This window comes from Euwallacea similis, chromosome 30 (genome assembly GCF_039881205.1).
Source record: "Euwallacea similis isolate ESF13 chromosome 30, ESF131.1, whole genome shotgun sequence".
Classification (NCBI taxonomy): Eukaryota; Metazoa; Arthropoda; class Insecta; order Coleoptera; family Curculionidae; genus Euwallacea; species Euwallacea similis.
The window spans coordinates 1,124,770-1,142,531 of record NC_089638.1 but is presented as its reverse complement, the minus strand read 5'-3'; the positions used below and the strand labels follow the sequence as shown (position 1 = coordinate 1,142,531).

Genomic DNA, 17,762 nt, shown 5'->3' with positions numbered 1-17,762 from the left:
AGAAAAAAAAAGCAAATCAGCATGAAACTTATACGGAAAGAAAACCGAACGAATTTAATTGCCAACCCAATATAATACTTAATGTTAAAAATAAGTTTTTGGAGTTTCCTATATACTGGCACGACAAGGTAAGTGACCTTTATTATGTAGCTATACTAGAATTACCTGTCTATGTACACGGTTCTGGATATACTTAAGCAATAAAGTTTATAATATATTATAGAAAATAATTATGTATTACAAAGCATTATATATCATTTTGTCTAGAAATTTCGAGGTATAACAAACACATATGCTATACGTAGAAAGCATCTCAATCTAAATAAAAAATATTGTAATATAACATGTATATAGGTGTCACAAATTTTTTCTGAAATTTGGATAAATTGTCCAATTAACTATATTTTCTTTAATATTAAATGAAGTGCTCATCATCGAAAATAATTTTTTGATGTAGCTATAGTTTCCTTAAAAAAATATTAAAAAATATACCTAAAAAACGAAAAATTTGGTATCCTATTCTTTTTAAAGTGCAATTTAAATGCCATTACCAATAAAATCAAGAGAGCAATTTGTATATAAAATCAATTATTTCTAATAATAACTGAGTACAAACAACCTAAAATAAAATATAAAAATGAGACAAGTAAGTAAGCATCACTAAAATTTGCAAACTCGCGTCCTGCATTAGTCTGTTATTGGCGCTATTGCTTAGGGGACACAAAGTGGTGTAGGTATGTTGTGTTGTTGAAAAAATTATTGAAATTTAATAAAAAAATCTTTTAAAATCTCTCCGGTATGTCACTGAGTTGAAGATAAAAAATTTGTTGAAAATAATTTATAGTTTTCATATACAGTCCAATCGCGGTAGTGTGAACATGCGTTAATATGAACAGCTCGGTGGTATGAACACGAAATTATTTACATTGAACGCCGTATACTGTGAACAGCGTGCACTTTCGATTGTGTGAACAAGTGCATTTTTAACGTTTCTGTCTCAGTTTTTGCTTGTGTTATAAATTAATTGCATATCATTTATTATAAATACCAAGTAGTTATTATTTATTATTGTTCTTTTATATTTTTAGAATAAATTTGCAACTCTTATGATTATAATAAATCATTGATCATAAAAGATGAGGGTTTGTTTATCAATTCGTTTTAACGTAAGTGTGAAGAAAGTGATTGGAGATTTGTAAGTGTGAGAAAAATAATGAAGGGTTGTAGGCATGAAAAGGATGTGGAATGTTGTTTATTAATTCTTTTTAAGATAAACATATGCATTTGGGGTGAACCTGATGCATTTTTATATTATGTGACATTCGGTTTCCGACGAGACTACGAGACGTACTTTTTTTCGTTACTAAAACCTATTTAACACTTCAGCATTTTTCTAGTGATCGTGTGTAACATTTGTTTATTGCTGCGGGAAGTTTCTTTTTATGTGTCTCGAAATATTGTGTACGTCGTGTGTGTATGTGTAATCGTGTACGTATCAGAAGAAAATATAGTCCTGTAAATACTCAGCTCAAGATGGGTAAATTAAAGAAAACCTTTTTAAGTTTGAGAGAAAAGGCCAACATTTTGGAAGAGCATAATAAAGGGATGTCTGTCACGATGTTATCCAAAAAGTACGGAGTAGCAAAATCGACAATTTGTGGGATAAAAAAAAAGAAAATTTTGATTATGGATACTATGACTCACACGTTGAAACCATCGAAAAAATGTACTTTAAAGAAGTCAGCATTTCCGCTATTGGAGCAAAAGTTGTACGACTGGTTTCTTAAGCAGAGGGAAAAAAATTTAATAGTATCAGGAGATATGTTGAAACAAAAAGCATTGTTGCTCTCCAAAGATTTAAAAATGAATACAATTTTCACAGCTAGTGATGGTTGGCTGCAGAGATTCAAGCATCGTCGTGGCATAAGATTTTTAAAAATCACAGGAGAGAAATTATCATCCAATCCAGATGTAGTGGATCCTTTCAAAGAGAACCTAAAACGAATGATCGAAGAACATGAATTAAATTGTCACCAAATTTACAATGCTGACGAGACAGGATTGTATTGGCAGTTATTACCTGACAAAACGTATGTCGCATTGGCTGAAAAAACAGCTTCTGGTTTAAAAATTTCAAAACAAAGACTGACATTTATGGGGTGTGTAAATGCTTCAGGATGTCATAAATTGAAACCTCTAGTAATTGGGAAATCCAAAAATCCAAGGTGTTTCAAAAATTTTATTAACCCAGTCGTTTATAAAAGCAATAAAAATGCCTGGATGACAGGAGACCTCTTCAAGACATGGTATTTTCAACATTTTGTACCAGAGGTAAGAGTTAAAATCACTTGTGTTCATTGTGATATATGCTGTTTATGCCAATATTCCAAAATTGTTAATTTGTAGGTGAGATGCTTTCTACGTGCTCAGAAGTTGCCACAGAAAGCAATTCTCCTTTTGGATAACGCACCCTCCCATCCACCAGCAACAGAACTAACAACTGAAGACGGGATGATTTTCGTCAAATTCTTGCCGCCCAATGTTACTCCTTTATTACAACCAATGGATCAAAATATTTTAAGGCTCACCAAAGTGTACTATAGAAAGAGCTTGCTTAGTTCTATTGTATCATCAGAAGAAGCAATAGCGGTAGCTCTCAAGAAAATTTCATTAAAAGATGCAATTCTACATTTGTCTGCAGCATGGGATAAATTAGATGTAACAGTTATTAAGAAATGCTGGAAAAACATTTTTTCAGGTTTTGATGGAGATAAGGAAAATGAAGATGAAGATAACCTTCCTCTAAGTATTTTACAGCTAAAGTTAAGGAATGAAAAGGCATTTGTCCCTGATGTCATTAAGGATACAATAAATTTGTTACAAGAAATTGCTCCAGTAAGTTAATACACAATGAGATTACATGTTTCTCCGAGGTCGACAAAATAATGATAAACTGTAATTTTAGGCTGAATACAGTGCTGCAGATGTGGAAGACTGGACTAAAGACGAGAAAGCAGTTGTTGGTCTGGAAGATGTTTCTTCAGATGAAAGCGACAATGACAATGAAAGTGGTACACATATTGAAAAAATTAGCCATTCCGATGTAATTAGAGCATTAAATATGGCCATAGAATGGTGCAATCAAAATTCAATGAATATAAGTGAAATAATCACTCTTAAAAAGATTCTCGAACAAGCAGTAATGGCAAAAATTTCTCAAAAAAATTTCCAAAAAAAAATTACTGATTTCTTTCATCTTTGAAATGTATAATTTGGTTTGGTATTTATTAATAAACTATTATTAAAAAAACTTATTTAGTTACACCCTCTTTTCTGTGAACACCCTTGTTGGTATGAACTACCCTAGGATTTTTTGTGTTCACACTATCGCGATTGGACTGTATATTTTGAGTTTTTATTAATCTATATTAATGGCAGAGGCATAGTTACATATTAACAAAAACATTTGCAGATTCAGAAAACGAGAAGAAACTCCTATAAAAATCACATTTTTACATCACTAGATTGAACTACAAAAAGCTAAAAATTGTAGTTTTAGTGGAGGGCAATTTTCAAGTTTCAAATGGCTTAGTTATGATTAAAGAAAACAGGGATAAATGAAAATTATTTCATAACTGATTTTAAGAAAATCTCAATTTAAAGTTCATGCTATGAAAGTATACATGAAGTAGAATAATTTTTCTTGGCAGCTAATGATAAACACTGAAAATCAGTTAACCAGCAAAGCTAACCCAGGCCAAATCATATATACATACATGTGTAAATATGAACATCTATTTGGCACTTTTACCCCTTCTTGATTCTCAGTTATAAATGCTTTTTCTTAATAATAACCTAAACCCTCTTAAATATACTTATAAATTGCACAGTCCATCCTTAAACAGTTTCTTGTTAACAAAATAAGTAAAAAAATAAACAAGATTAAAAAAAACAAAAAAAATTAATTCTCTATGGACCAGATCCCAACTCAGATTCTCCTAAATGCACATTTATCAATGGATACAAGTAATTTAAAATGGCATAATAATGGGCATATGCAGCCATGGCAACAAAAAGATGCCATATGGCATGTGCAAATGGTACCACACCATCTAACTTGAAAAAGATTACTCCTGAAACATATAGGAAGCCACCAAGGGTTAACTCCATCATTCCCATAAAGTAATGCTAAATATAGTGTATTGTCAATTAGGAAATTAAAATTTAAATAAAAGGAAACTTACTTCAGAAAGTATTGGAAGAACTGGACATATACCCATAATCAAATAACAAATAATCTCCAGTTTTTTGTACTTTTCATGGAAGATTTGTTGGTATATAATGCCCATCAAAGCCATAATCCAAATGACCCAGTGCATGTGGGAAGACCAACCCTCTTGAGGTAATTGTTCAATGGTGAGCCATGGGAAGTAAGAGCCCGCAATAAAAATATATATCATGCCCCTGTCACATCTATGCAAAATATCCTTTAGTGTTCTGAAAATCAAAATATGTATTTATGCATGATTTCATATTTTAATGTCTCAATATACATACTTTTGGCTTTGGCAATAAAATACACAATGAAAAGAGGTGGATACACAAAACAAGGAAATCAAAGTAAGACCATAGACAAAAGCTGAGAGTAGTTGAGTATTATTTTCAGATCTTCTGTAAAGTTCAGTTGCACCTAAAATACTAGGAAATATCCATATGGCATGTGTAATAATATTGGCAATGTGTTCGATGTAGGCTGGTTGGTACTGTTCTTTGGGCGAAGCTCGTTTGTTCATCCATTTTAGACTGTAACATATAAACAAATTTAATGACCAATATATTAATAATTAAGGAGAATCACACACCTTCTTAATTTATCCAATATAAATACTTTTTTGACAAAACAATTCTCTACGAAGGTGCTCTTACTGAGCATAGATATCTACAAAACAAGATTAAATAGACAAATAAGTAGGGACATTACAGGGTAAATAAATTAAAAATTGGGTGGAAAAAGGTAATTTCTTACCAGATAAATGAACAAACCAAACAACTTCGCCCAATGCTTTTTACTGCGTTTTAATACTTAAGAAACATTTAATCTTAATTTATAGAGAACAGACATAATTTTTATTTTTTCAAACTGACACTGACACTGACAATCAGCTGATTATTGATTGAAAAAATCTAATCTCCCTCGTACAGTATTGACAAGCCATATAGTTACATTTGGCAACATTACATATTGTGTGTATAACCTCATAAAAATGTTGTTGAAAAAGGTTTTTAAAAACTCAAAATTTTTTAATTTTCACAGAAATTATTCTAATAGGAACATTCTAAAGCTAAAGGAACGTGGCATGATTCAGGATATCTTCCCTGAAAATGCAGCGTAAGCATATTTTTATTTCTTAACCCCCTGAGAATTTTACAATTTTGATAGTATTTCTGCTCTTTTACAGCAATTCAATCACAGATATCTTAAATGGAAAACCTAGGACTGTTTATGCAGGCTTTGATCCTACTGCTGACACTCTACACATAGGAAATCTGCTGGTTCTTGTTAACTTATTACATTGGCAACGAGGGGGCCACCAACCAATTGCATTGGTGAGTTCTCATAAGTTTTTACCTCTTTACTGTAGATGAATGTATTTTGTGCTGCTTTCCAAGGTAGGAGGTGCAACGGCAAAAATTGGAGACCCCAGTGGCAGGAAGACTGAAAGAGAAGAAATGCATAAGAACTCCATAGAAAATAACATAAAAGGAATATACAGAAACATTCAAACAATATTTGAAAATCATGAGAAATATTTATGGAAAAATCAGAGTCCACTGAAGCCTGTAAAGTAAGAACTTGTTACTAAAATTTTTGAGTTTTTTATTTACAAGTCACTTCTAGGATAGTAAATAATGATCAGTGGTATTCACAGATGTCAGCAGTAGAATTAATAGGTAGAATAGGAAGGAATTTAAGAATGGGAACCTTGCTCTCAAGGCATAGTGTTCAAACTCGACTAAACTCATCTCAAGGCATGAGTTTTACTGAATTTAGTTATCAATTATTCCAAGCCTACGATTGGGCATATTTATTTAAGAACCATGACTGTTCTTTCCAGGTAAGTCGTATATTTTCCTCTAACTAAATTATTGGAATTCTATGACATTAGATAGGAGGCAATGATCAAATGGGAAATATTATGTCAGGGCAAGAGTTAATTAGCAAGCTTTATGAGAAGCAAGTTTATGGTGAGGCTTTTTAATTTTGTGAAGAACTCTCTTTGGAAATTGTAAAATTTTAGGCTTAACAGTACCATTGGTGACTACAGAAATGGGTGATAAATTTGGTAAATCAGCAGGCAATGCTATTTGGCTCTCTTCAGATCAAACATCCCCATTCAGTTTGTATCAATTTTTTATTAGACAGCCTGATTCTGAAGTAGAAAAGTTGTTGAAATTGTTTACTTTTGAGAGCTTAGGTTCTATATGTGATCTTTTGAGAAAACATAAGGAAAAACCAGAGCTGAGAATACCACAGGAAGCTTTAGCAGAACAAGTGAGATTTTTTGTTTGGTCTTTGGAGAAAAACACTTTTAAAGTATTTTTAGGTAACACTTCTTGTCCATGGTGTTGAGGGCCTGGAAAAGGCAAAAAAAGCTTCTAAAGTGTTATATAAAGGAGATATAGATGCTCTGAGTTACATGAATGTATCAGATGCCATTAACATTTTTGATGGTGCCACAGTTGTTGATGTTCTGCCTGAGGCTGGTCAAAGTATTTTTGATTTGGCTATGAAAGTTGGTTGTTTTGGCTCTAAACGTATGAAAATCTACAAAGTATAGTACAGTCCCTTGCAAAAGTCCCAGAATAATCAAATAACTATTCCAGAAATGGATAAATAATTTCAGGGACTTTTGAAATGCACTGTATAACCATAATAATACATAATATTCAGTATTTTTTCATCCATTTGTAGGTGATGCTTTGAGGATAATTTCAGCTGGAGGTTTTTCTATTAACCAAAGAAAGGTGACCAATCCCAGTGAAATTGTTAGTTTAAACGCTCATGTGTTGCAAAATAAGATTTCCTTACTTAGAGTAGGAAAAAGAAATTATTATATAATTAGATGGTTATTGTAAATGAATATTTTTTTAATTATTGATTTTGTTTTATTTGTGCCTATTGATATCTTTAAGGAATATATGCGAGTTCACCTACCTATTTTAAAGGTTTTATAAGCTCGAGGAATCAAAAGTTTGTTGATAAAGTAAGTATACCTTGCAGTTAACTGTTTACAGACCATTTTCAAAAAACATAGGAATTTGAGGTACTAATCGCAGACTATAGTCGTTGCCGGGGATATCCCGAGTGCATTCGCCAAATAGTTTCAGCCTAAACCGTTCGCAATTATCCAATTTATTTGAGGTGATGCACTTGGCAAATACCCGAAAACGACTATGAAAGCGCCCCTGGGTGTAGCATTAGTTTTGAAGTGTTTTTTTCACGGACATAATCTTGCTCAAGGTTCGCCTTTAATTATACATATACGAAATCGTTTAAATAAAATTTCAAATTACACCTTGCTATTTTGCATAGAATTTCTATTTCACTTGAGCGGCAGATCAATTGCTAATCTCTACTCTCGCCTTGAGAAGGGTTGATTTTAAATTAGAACAGAGCTGTATCTTAAACTGTAAGATGTTCCAAAAAATATCTTTAAAAGCATAGAATTAGGTTCAATCAAACCAAACTGATTTAAATGTGTTATTAGTTACCAATATGTTCCATTCACGAACTTGTCAAGAAAAAATTCTTCAATTATGATCATGATTATAGTTGATATGATTTTATTTCACCACTTAGTCAACAAACAAAGTTGTTGCTATTAAACAAGAGTATATAGTGCTTTTCTGAGGACAAACCGACGTTATGAAACAGCACAAAGTGTGTTGGAAGTAGGGTCTCAATTTTCATTGCACTTTCGCTGAATTTCATCATTAACATAGGTCCAAAATTTACTGAATTCCATTTTTGTTGATATGGAGGACGGAAATGGCTTCATCATCAAAAATAATTAATAATGGATGTGATTTCGACTTCACCTGGAGTAAAATAGTAATATTTTTCATGAGTAACTTCATTTTCACAAGCTTCGAATATTCGCTAAAGTTCTTGATTGCTTCCGCGTGTTATGCAACTATTTGAAGGTAGCCTGCCTAAAATAGCTTTAATACAATTGGTGCCCCAAACCCATAAGCATAAGAGAATAAGAACCATGGAGGGGCAATAACGCTTTTTAGTAGCCGCTCTACTCTTTTTTTATTAATACTGAATGGATTCATGAATTTGCAAAATTATTGTATAGCACTCATGTACATACACCTTTTTGCTATAAATGAAAATAATATCAGATAAGTGTAGGAAATGTATTTTAATTTGCAATGCAATTATAAAGAAAGAAAATCAGCACTTAAACTTTCAAATAATACTTGTCCATAATTACAACATACAGCACTTTAAATCATTTGTAAACAGGTAGTTACTTTATTTTACTGTATAAATTATAAATTATATATTTGAATAGCATTATGAACATTCTCATGGTTAAGAAATGTTAATATCTTATCAAAAAATAAAAGGACAAACTAACGAATTTACTAATACTCCCCCGCATTTCTGCCTTTCTCCTCCGGTCCCGAGGCATACCTTAGTCCCAAACGGGATTCCTTGACATTTGGCAATTAGGTAATGGTGATAGTAGTAAGCTCCTTCAAGAGAGCTTCATCTCTAGATGGCTCGGTCAGTTTACCCGTCATTATTGCATTACTAATTCTAATGCTATATAACAATTTCATTCAAAATCGCTCTACCTTCCAATGTTGCCAAGTCACACCTTGAAAAAAAGAATGATCCGATTCCTTCACACTCTAAAAAATGCCAAAAGTGTCAAATATTTCACCGAAGCCAAAAGGTGCCAAAATTTAAAATAATTTTAGTTCTTTCTAATCCTAAATTGTGTTATAATAAATTCCTAATTGTTTACTCTTTTAAGTATGAATTACAACTTTGAGAACGCTCTATTAAGCGATTGGCTGTTCGAGATGCAAGTTCCTGCCCAGCTCTGCAGGCAGCCCTACTTGGACCAGAAAGTCACCAGCATTATAAAACTGGCCTGTGACACTTTCAACCAGAATGTGGCAGTTTTCTTCATGACTGTGGACGTAACTGAGCAATACGTCCACCTAAAGAATATCCGCCAGGAGAAGATCGAGGACCCCTTTCTTGTAGTGTGTACAGTTATATTTATGATGTCCAAATACCACGGAGGAGGCGGCGACCTGAATCTATCTCTAGTTGAGAAGTTCATGGTGAGAATTTCCCGGGAAAACTACAATCAAAAAGCAATATTACAGATGGAATTTGAAATTTTGAAGACACTTGACTGCAAGTTGCCTTTTAGTACAGCTTTTGACGATTTTAACATATTTTTCGAAAATTTCATCAGGGAGTATCGGCAGCAGGAACTGTTGCGGCCATTGTGTTTTGAAACTTTAATATTAATTTACTGCATGAAGCAGAAGTGGTTCGAGACCATGAAGGGTATTTATGGCGAGGATACTGAAACTTTTGAATATTTGCTGAGTTCCAAATTTTTCTTACCAGCAGGGATTCTAATAAGTGCATTGAAAATGACGAATTTTCATTTTATTTTGGACATTGACGGTATATTACAGGATCTGAGAGTTTTTACCAAAATACATCCATATCACATTTCTATGCTCAGCAATTGTATTCTAGATTTAATGAAAGCATAATCTGAATTTTAGTTTAAATTAAAATAATAATATTTTACATGTGAATCAAGATATTCTATTGTAATTTATCTTCCGTTAAGGGCGCTTCGAAACTTATGAAACCGTAGAGAGCAATCATAATTAAAATTACCAGCTTTTTATGGCGTATTTGCGCACTTCAACAGTGCGCCTTACTTCGTCTTACGATAGACTTTAAAACATTTCTTTAGTATAGCAACATGTTAGCATTCGGCGACAATTGTGTTGCACTCAGTGCGCACTTTTGGAATCCTCGAATTTACCATCATATTTAAATGTTTATTACCGCATTTGTATTCACTCGTTTTTGAAGTTCCTAATTCCCTCGACTTGGATCCACCAGGACCTTGATTCCATAGCAATATGTGAAAATGAGAACGAAATTTTTGGCAACGTTAATTTATAAAAGAATTTCACTTGGTAATTTTATTGGACAAATATTTCGTTCTCCTTTTCACATGTTCCCACAGAATCGAGGCCTAGAAGAGAAATTTTTTAATGTGGAGGGGGACTCCACCCGAGAATGACGTCATAATGACCGAAGTACTTTTGAGGAGCTTTGGAGCAAAACGGTCTACTTCCCACATTCAAGAATTTTATTTCTTGTAATCGGTTAGAAGCCGAGCTTATTGTTTTTACTCTGTTACAAGAAAAAGCAACAACAGGAAGAAGCTGGAGAGAAGCAATAAGAATTTAATTGGGTAAATTGTTCAAGTCACAGTGTAATAATTGGAACGTTATAATTTATCTACGTTTCCAAGATAATCATTATAATCCCTTTTGAAGGAAATGTCTATTACGTAAACTTTCAATGAAATTTATAAAAATAATATCATTCGTTATTAGCAAATGGCATTATCTTAAATTAATCACATTACCTCTGTGACTAATATAATTTACGAACGTGTGAATGTGATTTCAAGCTAATTCCTTATCGAGAGTAAATATGCAGACCATTAATCCATAATGGATTAAAGTTAAAATAACCGCCAAAATATTCATTAACCATCGGTTATCTTATCAGAGAATTTATTACTTCTATCTGCAGTAAATCATATTCCGATGGTGAAGAAAACGCTGGTAACCTATTTATTCAATACGTATCTAATTAGTAATAGTAGTGGTTCGACGCAAAAATTTAACAGCGGTAAAATAATGGGTTGAAATATTGATCCCAAGTGCACCTTTCTGAAAATGAACGAAGAGCCGGTAAAACTTCTTTCCTCAGAGAACCATACCAAAGATACCATTAATGGAAGCAGAGAATCCATAAGAAGGGCCTATCACCTCTCAGTACCTACCAAAGAGACGTTACTCTCGTCCAGAATAAGCCTCTTCGTAGAGGAAACCAAACCTAAAATCCCAGATGGGGGCTGGGGCTGGTTAGTCGTATTCAGCAGTCTTTTTATTAACTTGGTCTCTGATGGAGTGGGCAGTACCTTCGGAATCCTCAACATAAAGTTTCTGGAAGAATTCGAAACTACTAACTCGGCTACCTCGTTTATCGGCAGTTTATTCCTTTCTGTTCCACTATTAGCGGGTCCATTTGGTAGTGCTTTGGTGGACAGATATGGGTGCAAATACATGACGGTGGTAGGCAGTCTGATATGCACCACGGGATTTGTGATGAGCGCTTACGTTAGGAACATTTGGGTGATGTATATCACTTTTGGATTCATTGGGGGTATCGGGTTTTGCTTGTGTTTCGTTACTGCTGTGGTATCCATAGCATTTTGGTTTGAAAAGCATAGAACTTTGGCGCTGAGTATAGCAGCTAGTGGAACTGGGTTTGGTACCGTCATTTACTCTCCACTGATAACATACTTGGTTGGAGAGTATGGTTGGAGGCAGTCTATGCTGATAATGGCGGGGCTATGCGCTAATATGTGTGTTAGTGGGTTACTGATGAGGGATCCTGATTGGATAAAAAAGGAGCAGAGGTGAGATAACAGTCAAATTAGGTTATTATTTCAGTGTGTGCTGATGGCCAAGGTTGTTATGCAAGGTGTTTCAAAATTACGTGCACTATGCTTGGGTTATGAAATTTTAAGGGAAATGTAAAATTAGTCAAAGCTTTAATTCGAAAATATTTTGAAAACGGTCAGTGAAATAAAAAAAAGTTTTATATTATCTGGAACATGGGTTTATTGTTATCCCAAGTAGATATTTCGTGGTAAAAATATTAATATCAACCCAGTATTTTTTTTAATACCGAGCAGACATTTTTATTTCATCTTACGAAAGCACCTCTTTTTCCTGCAAAATCGAAACAATAGCACCATTTGCGTTTCCTTTTTAATATTTTACAGGACAAATCTTAGGAAGGAGTTTCTCTTTAACATAGACCTCAAAAAATTAATCAAAATCTTTGTGTAACATTTTTTCAAAATGTCAAAAACGACTGAAATATATGTGTCTGTAAAAAAGTAAAAAAGTACGAAACTTTTTAAATAACCAACTTTCCAACAAGGGAATACGTTGCAATGGATTAATAAGATGGTCCGCGAAATCAGCATACCTAAATCTATATGACTTTTATCTGTGGTGTTATATAAAAAGTTTCGTATTTATGGCTGAAATTAAATAAGTTGTAGAGTTGTGTGAACGGATAGAAAACACCGCAGAAATGATTCGAGGAAAAAGGTGTGTTCTAATAGCATGTACAGAGTGTTCAAATAACAGAGGACGTCGGCTGTATCTGGGAAACTACTCATTATCGGATCTGGAGAAAAAAAATATTATAGCTAAATAGGCCATGAGAAATCGCTGGAAAATATTTTCAAGTTCGTAACCATACCGTTAGGGGGCGTTTTTTACATGACAAATCAATAAAAGACGATTTTTAGTAAAATTTATCTGGAAAATGTATATTTGAAAAATTAAATATCAATTTTTGAGACAATATGTCACAACTTTTGTAGGAAGAATTTTTTTAAATTTTTTGAAACTGAAGGGTGAGGGAAGCTTCTAAGTCAGCTCAAAAAATTCAGTTTTATCGACATTAGCTAAACATAAAACTACATTGTAATACCTCGTTGGAAAGGTCTTTTTGCAAGCTATGACGTGGCAATTATCTCATTTCATGTTAATGTGACACAAATACCGTTAGGGTGCGCAATTTGAAAAATATGGTAATTTTTCAAGTTATTTCAGAAAACTTAAATGGAAGGGTATATCTTTTGTTGCACCATTCGAAAGAGCGTTGAATTCTGCTTAATATAGTCAAAACCCGATGCAAATATCTTTATGTGGTAGTAAATTATTGCAGTTTGAAAAAAGGGTTTTCTTACGCATGAAACAAACCAGCTTCGCTTATGAATCAAGTAGGCCGCGAGCGTATCTATGATCGCTACGTCAGAAATTTAAAACAAATGAATAGGCATTTCAATAAACACCATTTTTATCCATAAGATTATTATATTGATATTGATTTTGGTAAACGTTTTTGATCATGATAAAAAAATGCCAATTTCGAGCGAGGAAGCTTTCAATATGCTTGCAGTTTATTTTAAATGTTTACAAAATTCAACAGTAGCGGCAAGGATATATGCGGTAAAATATCCAGAAAGAAGAAGTTACAAATCTAAGGCATTTAAGAATTTAGCATTTCGTTTGCGATATCATGGTGTTAAATCCCAAAAGCACCGACGCCAAGGAAAAGGTCGCAATGAGAAAAACACAATAAATGTGCTGGCATGCATAGAACTTAATAGCCATATTAGCATTAGGACCATATCCCGAGACATGGGGATTTCTACTGGATCAATATAGTATAATATTCTAAAAGATCACAGGTTTGTGTTAATTTTTTTATTTTGCCATAGTTACAAGGTGTTTTTGAATTATAATTTCTTTTAGATTACATCCATATCATGTAGTTTTACATCAAGCTCTTTCAGAAGAAGACTTTGACAGACGCTTGGATTTTTGTCATTGGTTAATTAAAATGACCCAAGAGAATCAAAATTTTCTTTTAAAGATTTTGTGGACAGATGAAGCAATATTTAGAAGCAATGGTGGTGTGAATCTCCACAATATGTACTATTAGTCGCCAACTAATCCACATTGGATGCAAGAAGTGCATAATCAAGGACATTGGAGTATTAATGTATGGTGTGGGATAGTTAATGAAATGATTATCGGACCCAATTTTTTCGAAGAAACATTGAAAGGCACTGGTTATTTGCAGTTTTTACGTAATGAGTTACCAGTGCTATTGGAAGAAATTGATCTTCAGACACGACGGGAAATATATTTTCAGCACGATGGTTGCCCAGCGCATTTTGCTCTTAATGTGAGAGAATTTCTGAATGTTACATTTCCCGGGAAGTGGATAGGCAGGGGAAGTTTATTTCCATGGCCGGCGAGATCGCCAGATCTTACGTGTTTGGACTTTTATTTATGGGGTAGGTTAAAAGACTTAGTTTTTCAAAGAAGACCAACTACAAAAGAAGACATGAGAAATAGGATCCGAAATGCCGTAACATCAATCACCTTAGGAGAAATCCAAACTGCAATTTTTTCTACAAAGAAGCGACTTCGATTGTGCATTAAAAATAATGGGAAACAATTTGAGCATTTTAAAAATAATTAATTATTTTTTTATTTTAATGTTCTTCTTTTAATCTTAGTTATTTTTTGAAGTTATTAAGATTAAATTAAACCGTATTTAAATAATAGCCTACTTGATTCATAAGCGAAGCTGGTTTGTTTCATGCGTAAGAAAACCCTTTTTTCAAACTGCAATAATTTACTACCACATAAAGATATTTGCATCGGGTTTTGACTATATTAAGCAGAATTCAACGCTCTTTCGAATGGTGCAACAAAAGATATACCCTTCCATTTAAGTTTTCTGAAATAACTTGAAAAATTACCATATTTTTCAAATTGCGCACCCTAACGGTATTTGTGTCACATTAACATGAAATGAGATAATTGCCACGTCATAGCTTGCAAAAAGACCTTTCCAACGAGGTATTACAATGTAGTTTTATGTTTAGCTAATGTCGATAAAACTGAATTTTTTGAGCTGACTTAGAAGCTTCCCTCACCCTTCAGTTTCAAAAAATTAAAAAAAACTCTTCCTACAAAAGTTGTGACATATTGTCTCAAAAATTGATATTTAATTTTTCAAATATACATTTTCCAGATAAATTTTACTAAAAATCGTCTTTTATTGATTTGTCATGTAAAAAACGCCCCCTAACGGTATGGTTACGAACTTGAAAATATTTTCCAGCGATTTCTCATGGCCTATTTAGCTATAATATTTTTTTTCTCCAGATCCGATAATGAGTAGTTTCCCAGATACAGCCGACGTCCTCCGTTATTTGAACACCCTGTACAGAGTCATGAATAAGGCGAGCGAAAAATCATGTAAATGAAACAAATGACGTTAATTTCAAATACTTTTTGTAGCCAGTTCTGGGGTGAATAATAATTAAAGGTTTTATTAATTATTAAAATTTTCATATGCCCATATTTCAGTTGTTTTTGAAATTTAAAAAAAATGTTGCATAAAGATTTTGCTTAGTTTTTTTATCTCCTATGTCGTATTAAAAGGAACACGCTGGTTCATATCAATATTACGAATACTTTTTAGTAATGTTGTGTAACCTTGAGCCCTAATAATTCCCCAGTTATTTTAATTTGCCCTACCTATTTCCCGTTATATCTAAAATATCTTCTAGAGCTTGCGCTCAGGAAAAACTTAAATCTAAACCTCTTGTCTCCAAGCGCAAATTCGAAATCGAAGATATGGAGACATCGATACCTCTACCAAAGAAAGATAAAAGATACTGCAGCTCTGCTGTTGAACTTCCAACGTTTTTACATGAACATGAAAAGGTGAGCTATGATATAGGAAATCTGAAATATTTATAGGGGATTGAATTTCATTGATTTTATGCAATACAAGAAGGAAGCAAAGACAAAACTGATTATTTCAGGTCGTCTTCCATAAAAATCTAAACTATTTGATTTATTACTCAATCAAAAAAATGAAAAAAGTTCCAAGAAAGTTTTGCGTTGATGAATTTAACTCTTTTAAGACTGCTTTGCTACACTTTTTCTTAAAAATCTTCAAAATATAACTTTTTTTGCTGTATGATGGTGAATGGTCTATCTGCATACTTAGATCTGGCCACTTTCACCTGGAGTTGAACTCTAATGTATAAATTAAATTTATAGTAGTTTTAAAATTCTTTGAAAACGTTCAACATTGCTAGCGTTTTAGAATCTTCCTCAGTTTTGCCTCTTATTAAACCTCAGCGACATCTCTAGCATAACCCGCTTATTTTTAAATACTCCAACCAGGACTTCAATCCTCAATTAACTTTTTATTGCTATAAAGTCTCTTTAAACCTTCCAACCCTGTTTCCGAATTCTGACACATAGATCCTACTCCATTGTATCTTTAAACCGCCTATCAATTAACTAACCTAAACAAACCTGAGCTAAATATTTCGTGAACTGTAGGAGATGCGAAGAAAATATTGGGCAAAATAGTTAATGAATTATACAATGTTTTAGGTTCCATTAGAAGTACTGAAAAAACTCACCGAAAATAAGAAGTTGTATAGTATTATTCTCGAAAATTTTCCTAAAGCACTGACCTTCAAAACTGCCTCGGAGGCAATACTACATTCCAACACAAGTCTTGAACACCTTGAACAAAAAATCAAACCTCCAGTTAAGTTTTGTATGAGGCTAAAAGAGACATCGGAATCAGAAGGTGACTTAAAAGACTTTTAATCTTGATGAAACTTAATTGCAAACTTCTAGCAAGTGATGAAACTTTGCCTCAAGGCGAGAGTAGAAGAACATTACTGAATCGGAGTGACTCCACTAGATCTCGACGAAGTTCATTTGGTCATCACCATTACCTGCAAAAACTCCGCTTCAGGAAAAACTCTATAGGATACAGAGGTGCCATGTTGAATCTCCATAGCAAATATAAAGTAACCACTTCGAGCTGTCCAGATTTTTTTGAAAATTCTATACTGCCCGACGACGATGAAGAGGAAGAGGTGCTTAATTGAATCAGATTCGAAATGCGAATGAAATATTAGTAATGCTGATTAATGTCTATAGGAATGGTATGATGATTATGTGGAGGTCCTCAAAGATATCACCAATCTCTCCCTTTTCAATGAATTGCATTTCTTCCTTTTGTGCATCTCCACTATAATCATGTGCATTTGGTTTGTGGTGCCCTATTTCTACCTGCCAGTGCACATGACTCTATCAGGATACAACGAGAAAGAAGCCTCATATGCACTCTCTCTGATAGGTTTCACGAATATCGTGGGAATGGTACTGAGGTAGATGATTTTAATTCTAATCCGCGACGCAGACTTTCAGATAATGTTTGGAATAATTGGAGATAGATTCAACGTAGCCAAACTCTTCGCATTGAGTCTAATTTGTTGTGGAGTAACCTGCATCGCTACGATGTTCTTCACCCAGTGCTACAGCATGCTGCTCTTTTCATGTGCGATGTTTGGATTGTCATTTGCAAGTGTCAACGCCCTCACGCCCCCGATATTGGCAGATTTAGTGCCTCTAGAGAACTTCACAATGGCCTATGGTTTGGTTTTGTTATGCCAAGGGATCGGGAATTTGGCCGGACCACCACTTGCAGGTATTTTTGATGAGCATTATACATATGTACATAAAATATTTCCTGCATATAGGTATGCTGTTTGATATTACGCAGTCGTACGAGCAGTCGTTCTACCAGGCCGGGATATGGGTGATTGTATCTGGACTTGTGGTGGGATTTATCCCATATACGAAGAATAGGAAGATTTTTGGAGATGGGTTGTAGGGAATAAAAGTAGTAAATGCTAGATGGTAGTATTTATGTGGTGTTTCCCTCATCGAAAAGTAATTCTTTTTCGTTAGTCAATGCATTCTTAACATCCAAA

At 33.6% G+C, this 17,762-nt stretch overlaps 6 protein-coding genes across 7 annotated transcripts in view; 5 read left to right on the top strand and 1 right to left on the bottom strand.

Moving 5' to 3' along the window:
• The window catches only part of LOC136417842 (lactosylceramide 4-alpha-galactosyltransferase-like), a 95,075-nt gene that overhangs the window by 38,413 nt on the left and 38,900 nt on the right, over window positions 1-17,762 (top strand). The window lies entirely within an intron of this gene.
• Window positions 1,534-3,529, top strand: LOC136417749 (jerky protein homolog-like). Its single transcript, XM_066403548.1, has 4 exons — window positions 1,534-2,331; window positions 2,407-2,895; window positions 2,966-3,199; window positions 3,473-3,529. Exons 1-4 carry the CDS (start codon window positions 1,534-1,536, stop codon window positions 3,527-3,529), a joined length of 1,578 nt encoding a protein of 525 aa, XP_066259645.1.
• The window catches only part of LOC136417846 (monocyte to macrophage differentiation factor 2), a 199,091-nt gene continuing 185,298 nt past the window's right edge, over window positions 3,970-17,762 (bottom strand). Inside the window, exons 2-6 of one of the 2 annotated variants that reach the window (XM_066403691.1) lie at window positions 5,027-5,110; window positions 4,863-4,939; window positions 4,558-4,803; window positions 4,245-4,497; window positions 3,970-4,188 (exon numbers count right to left, since the gene is read on the bottom strand). In XM_066403691.1, coding sequence (XP_066259788.1) covers window positions 3,970-4,188; window positions 4,245-4,497; window positions 4,558-4,803; window positions 4,863-4,933 — 789 coding nt within the window. In that variant the 5' untranslated portion in view covers window positions 4,934-4,939; window positions 5,027-5,110. Of the gene's footprint in view, window positions 4,189-4,244; window positions 4,498-4,557; window positions 4,804-4,862; window positions 4,940-5,026; window positions 5,169-17,762 lie in introns of those variants that run through there. The other variant, XM_066403690.1, reaches the window with a different exon arrangement.
• Window positions 5,255-7,137, top strand: TyrRS-m (Tyrosine--tRNA ligase, mitochondrial). Its single transcript, XM_066403682.1, has 8 exons — window positions 5,255-5,389; window positions 5,460-5,607; window positions 5,671-5,846; window positions 5,900-6,116; window positions 6,168-6,246; window positions 6,300-6,553; window positions 6,606-6,816; window positions 6,974-7,137. The coding sequence occupies exons 1-8, from the start codon at window positions 5,265-5,267 to the stop codon at window positions 7,135-7,137; spliced, it is 1,374 nt and encodes a 457-aa protein (XP_066259779.1). The 5' UTR covers window positions 5,255-5,264.
• LOC136417779 (uncharacterized) lies at window positions 8,966-9,846 on the top strand. Its single transcript, XM_066403583.1, has one exon. The coding sequence runs from the start codon at window positions 9,052-9,054 to the stop codon at window positions 9,811-9,813; it is 762 nt and encodes a 253-aa protein (XP_066259680.1). The 5' UTR covers window positions 8,966-9,051; the 3' UTR covers window positions 9,814-9,846.
• On the top strand, window positions 10,871-17,665 carry LOC136417801 (monocarboxylate transporter 14-like). The gene is made up of 7 exons (XM_066403611.1): window positions 10,871-11,771; window positions 15,525-15,681; window positions 16,366-16,567; window positions 16,618-16,862; window positions 16,927-17,148; window positions 17,197-17,476; window positions 17,529-17,665. Exons 1-7 carry the CDS (start codon window positions 11,026-11,028, stop codon window positions 17,660-17,662), a joined length of 1,986 nt encoding a protein of 661 aa, XP_066259708.1. The 5' UTR covers window positions 10,871-11,025; the 3' UTR covers window positions 17,663-17,665.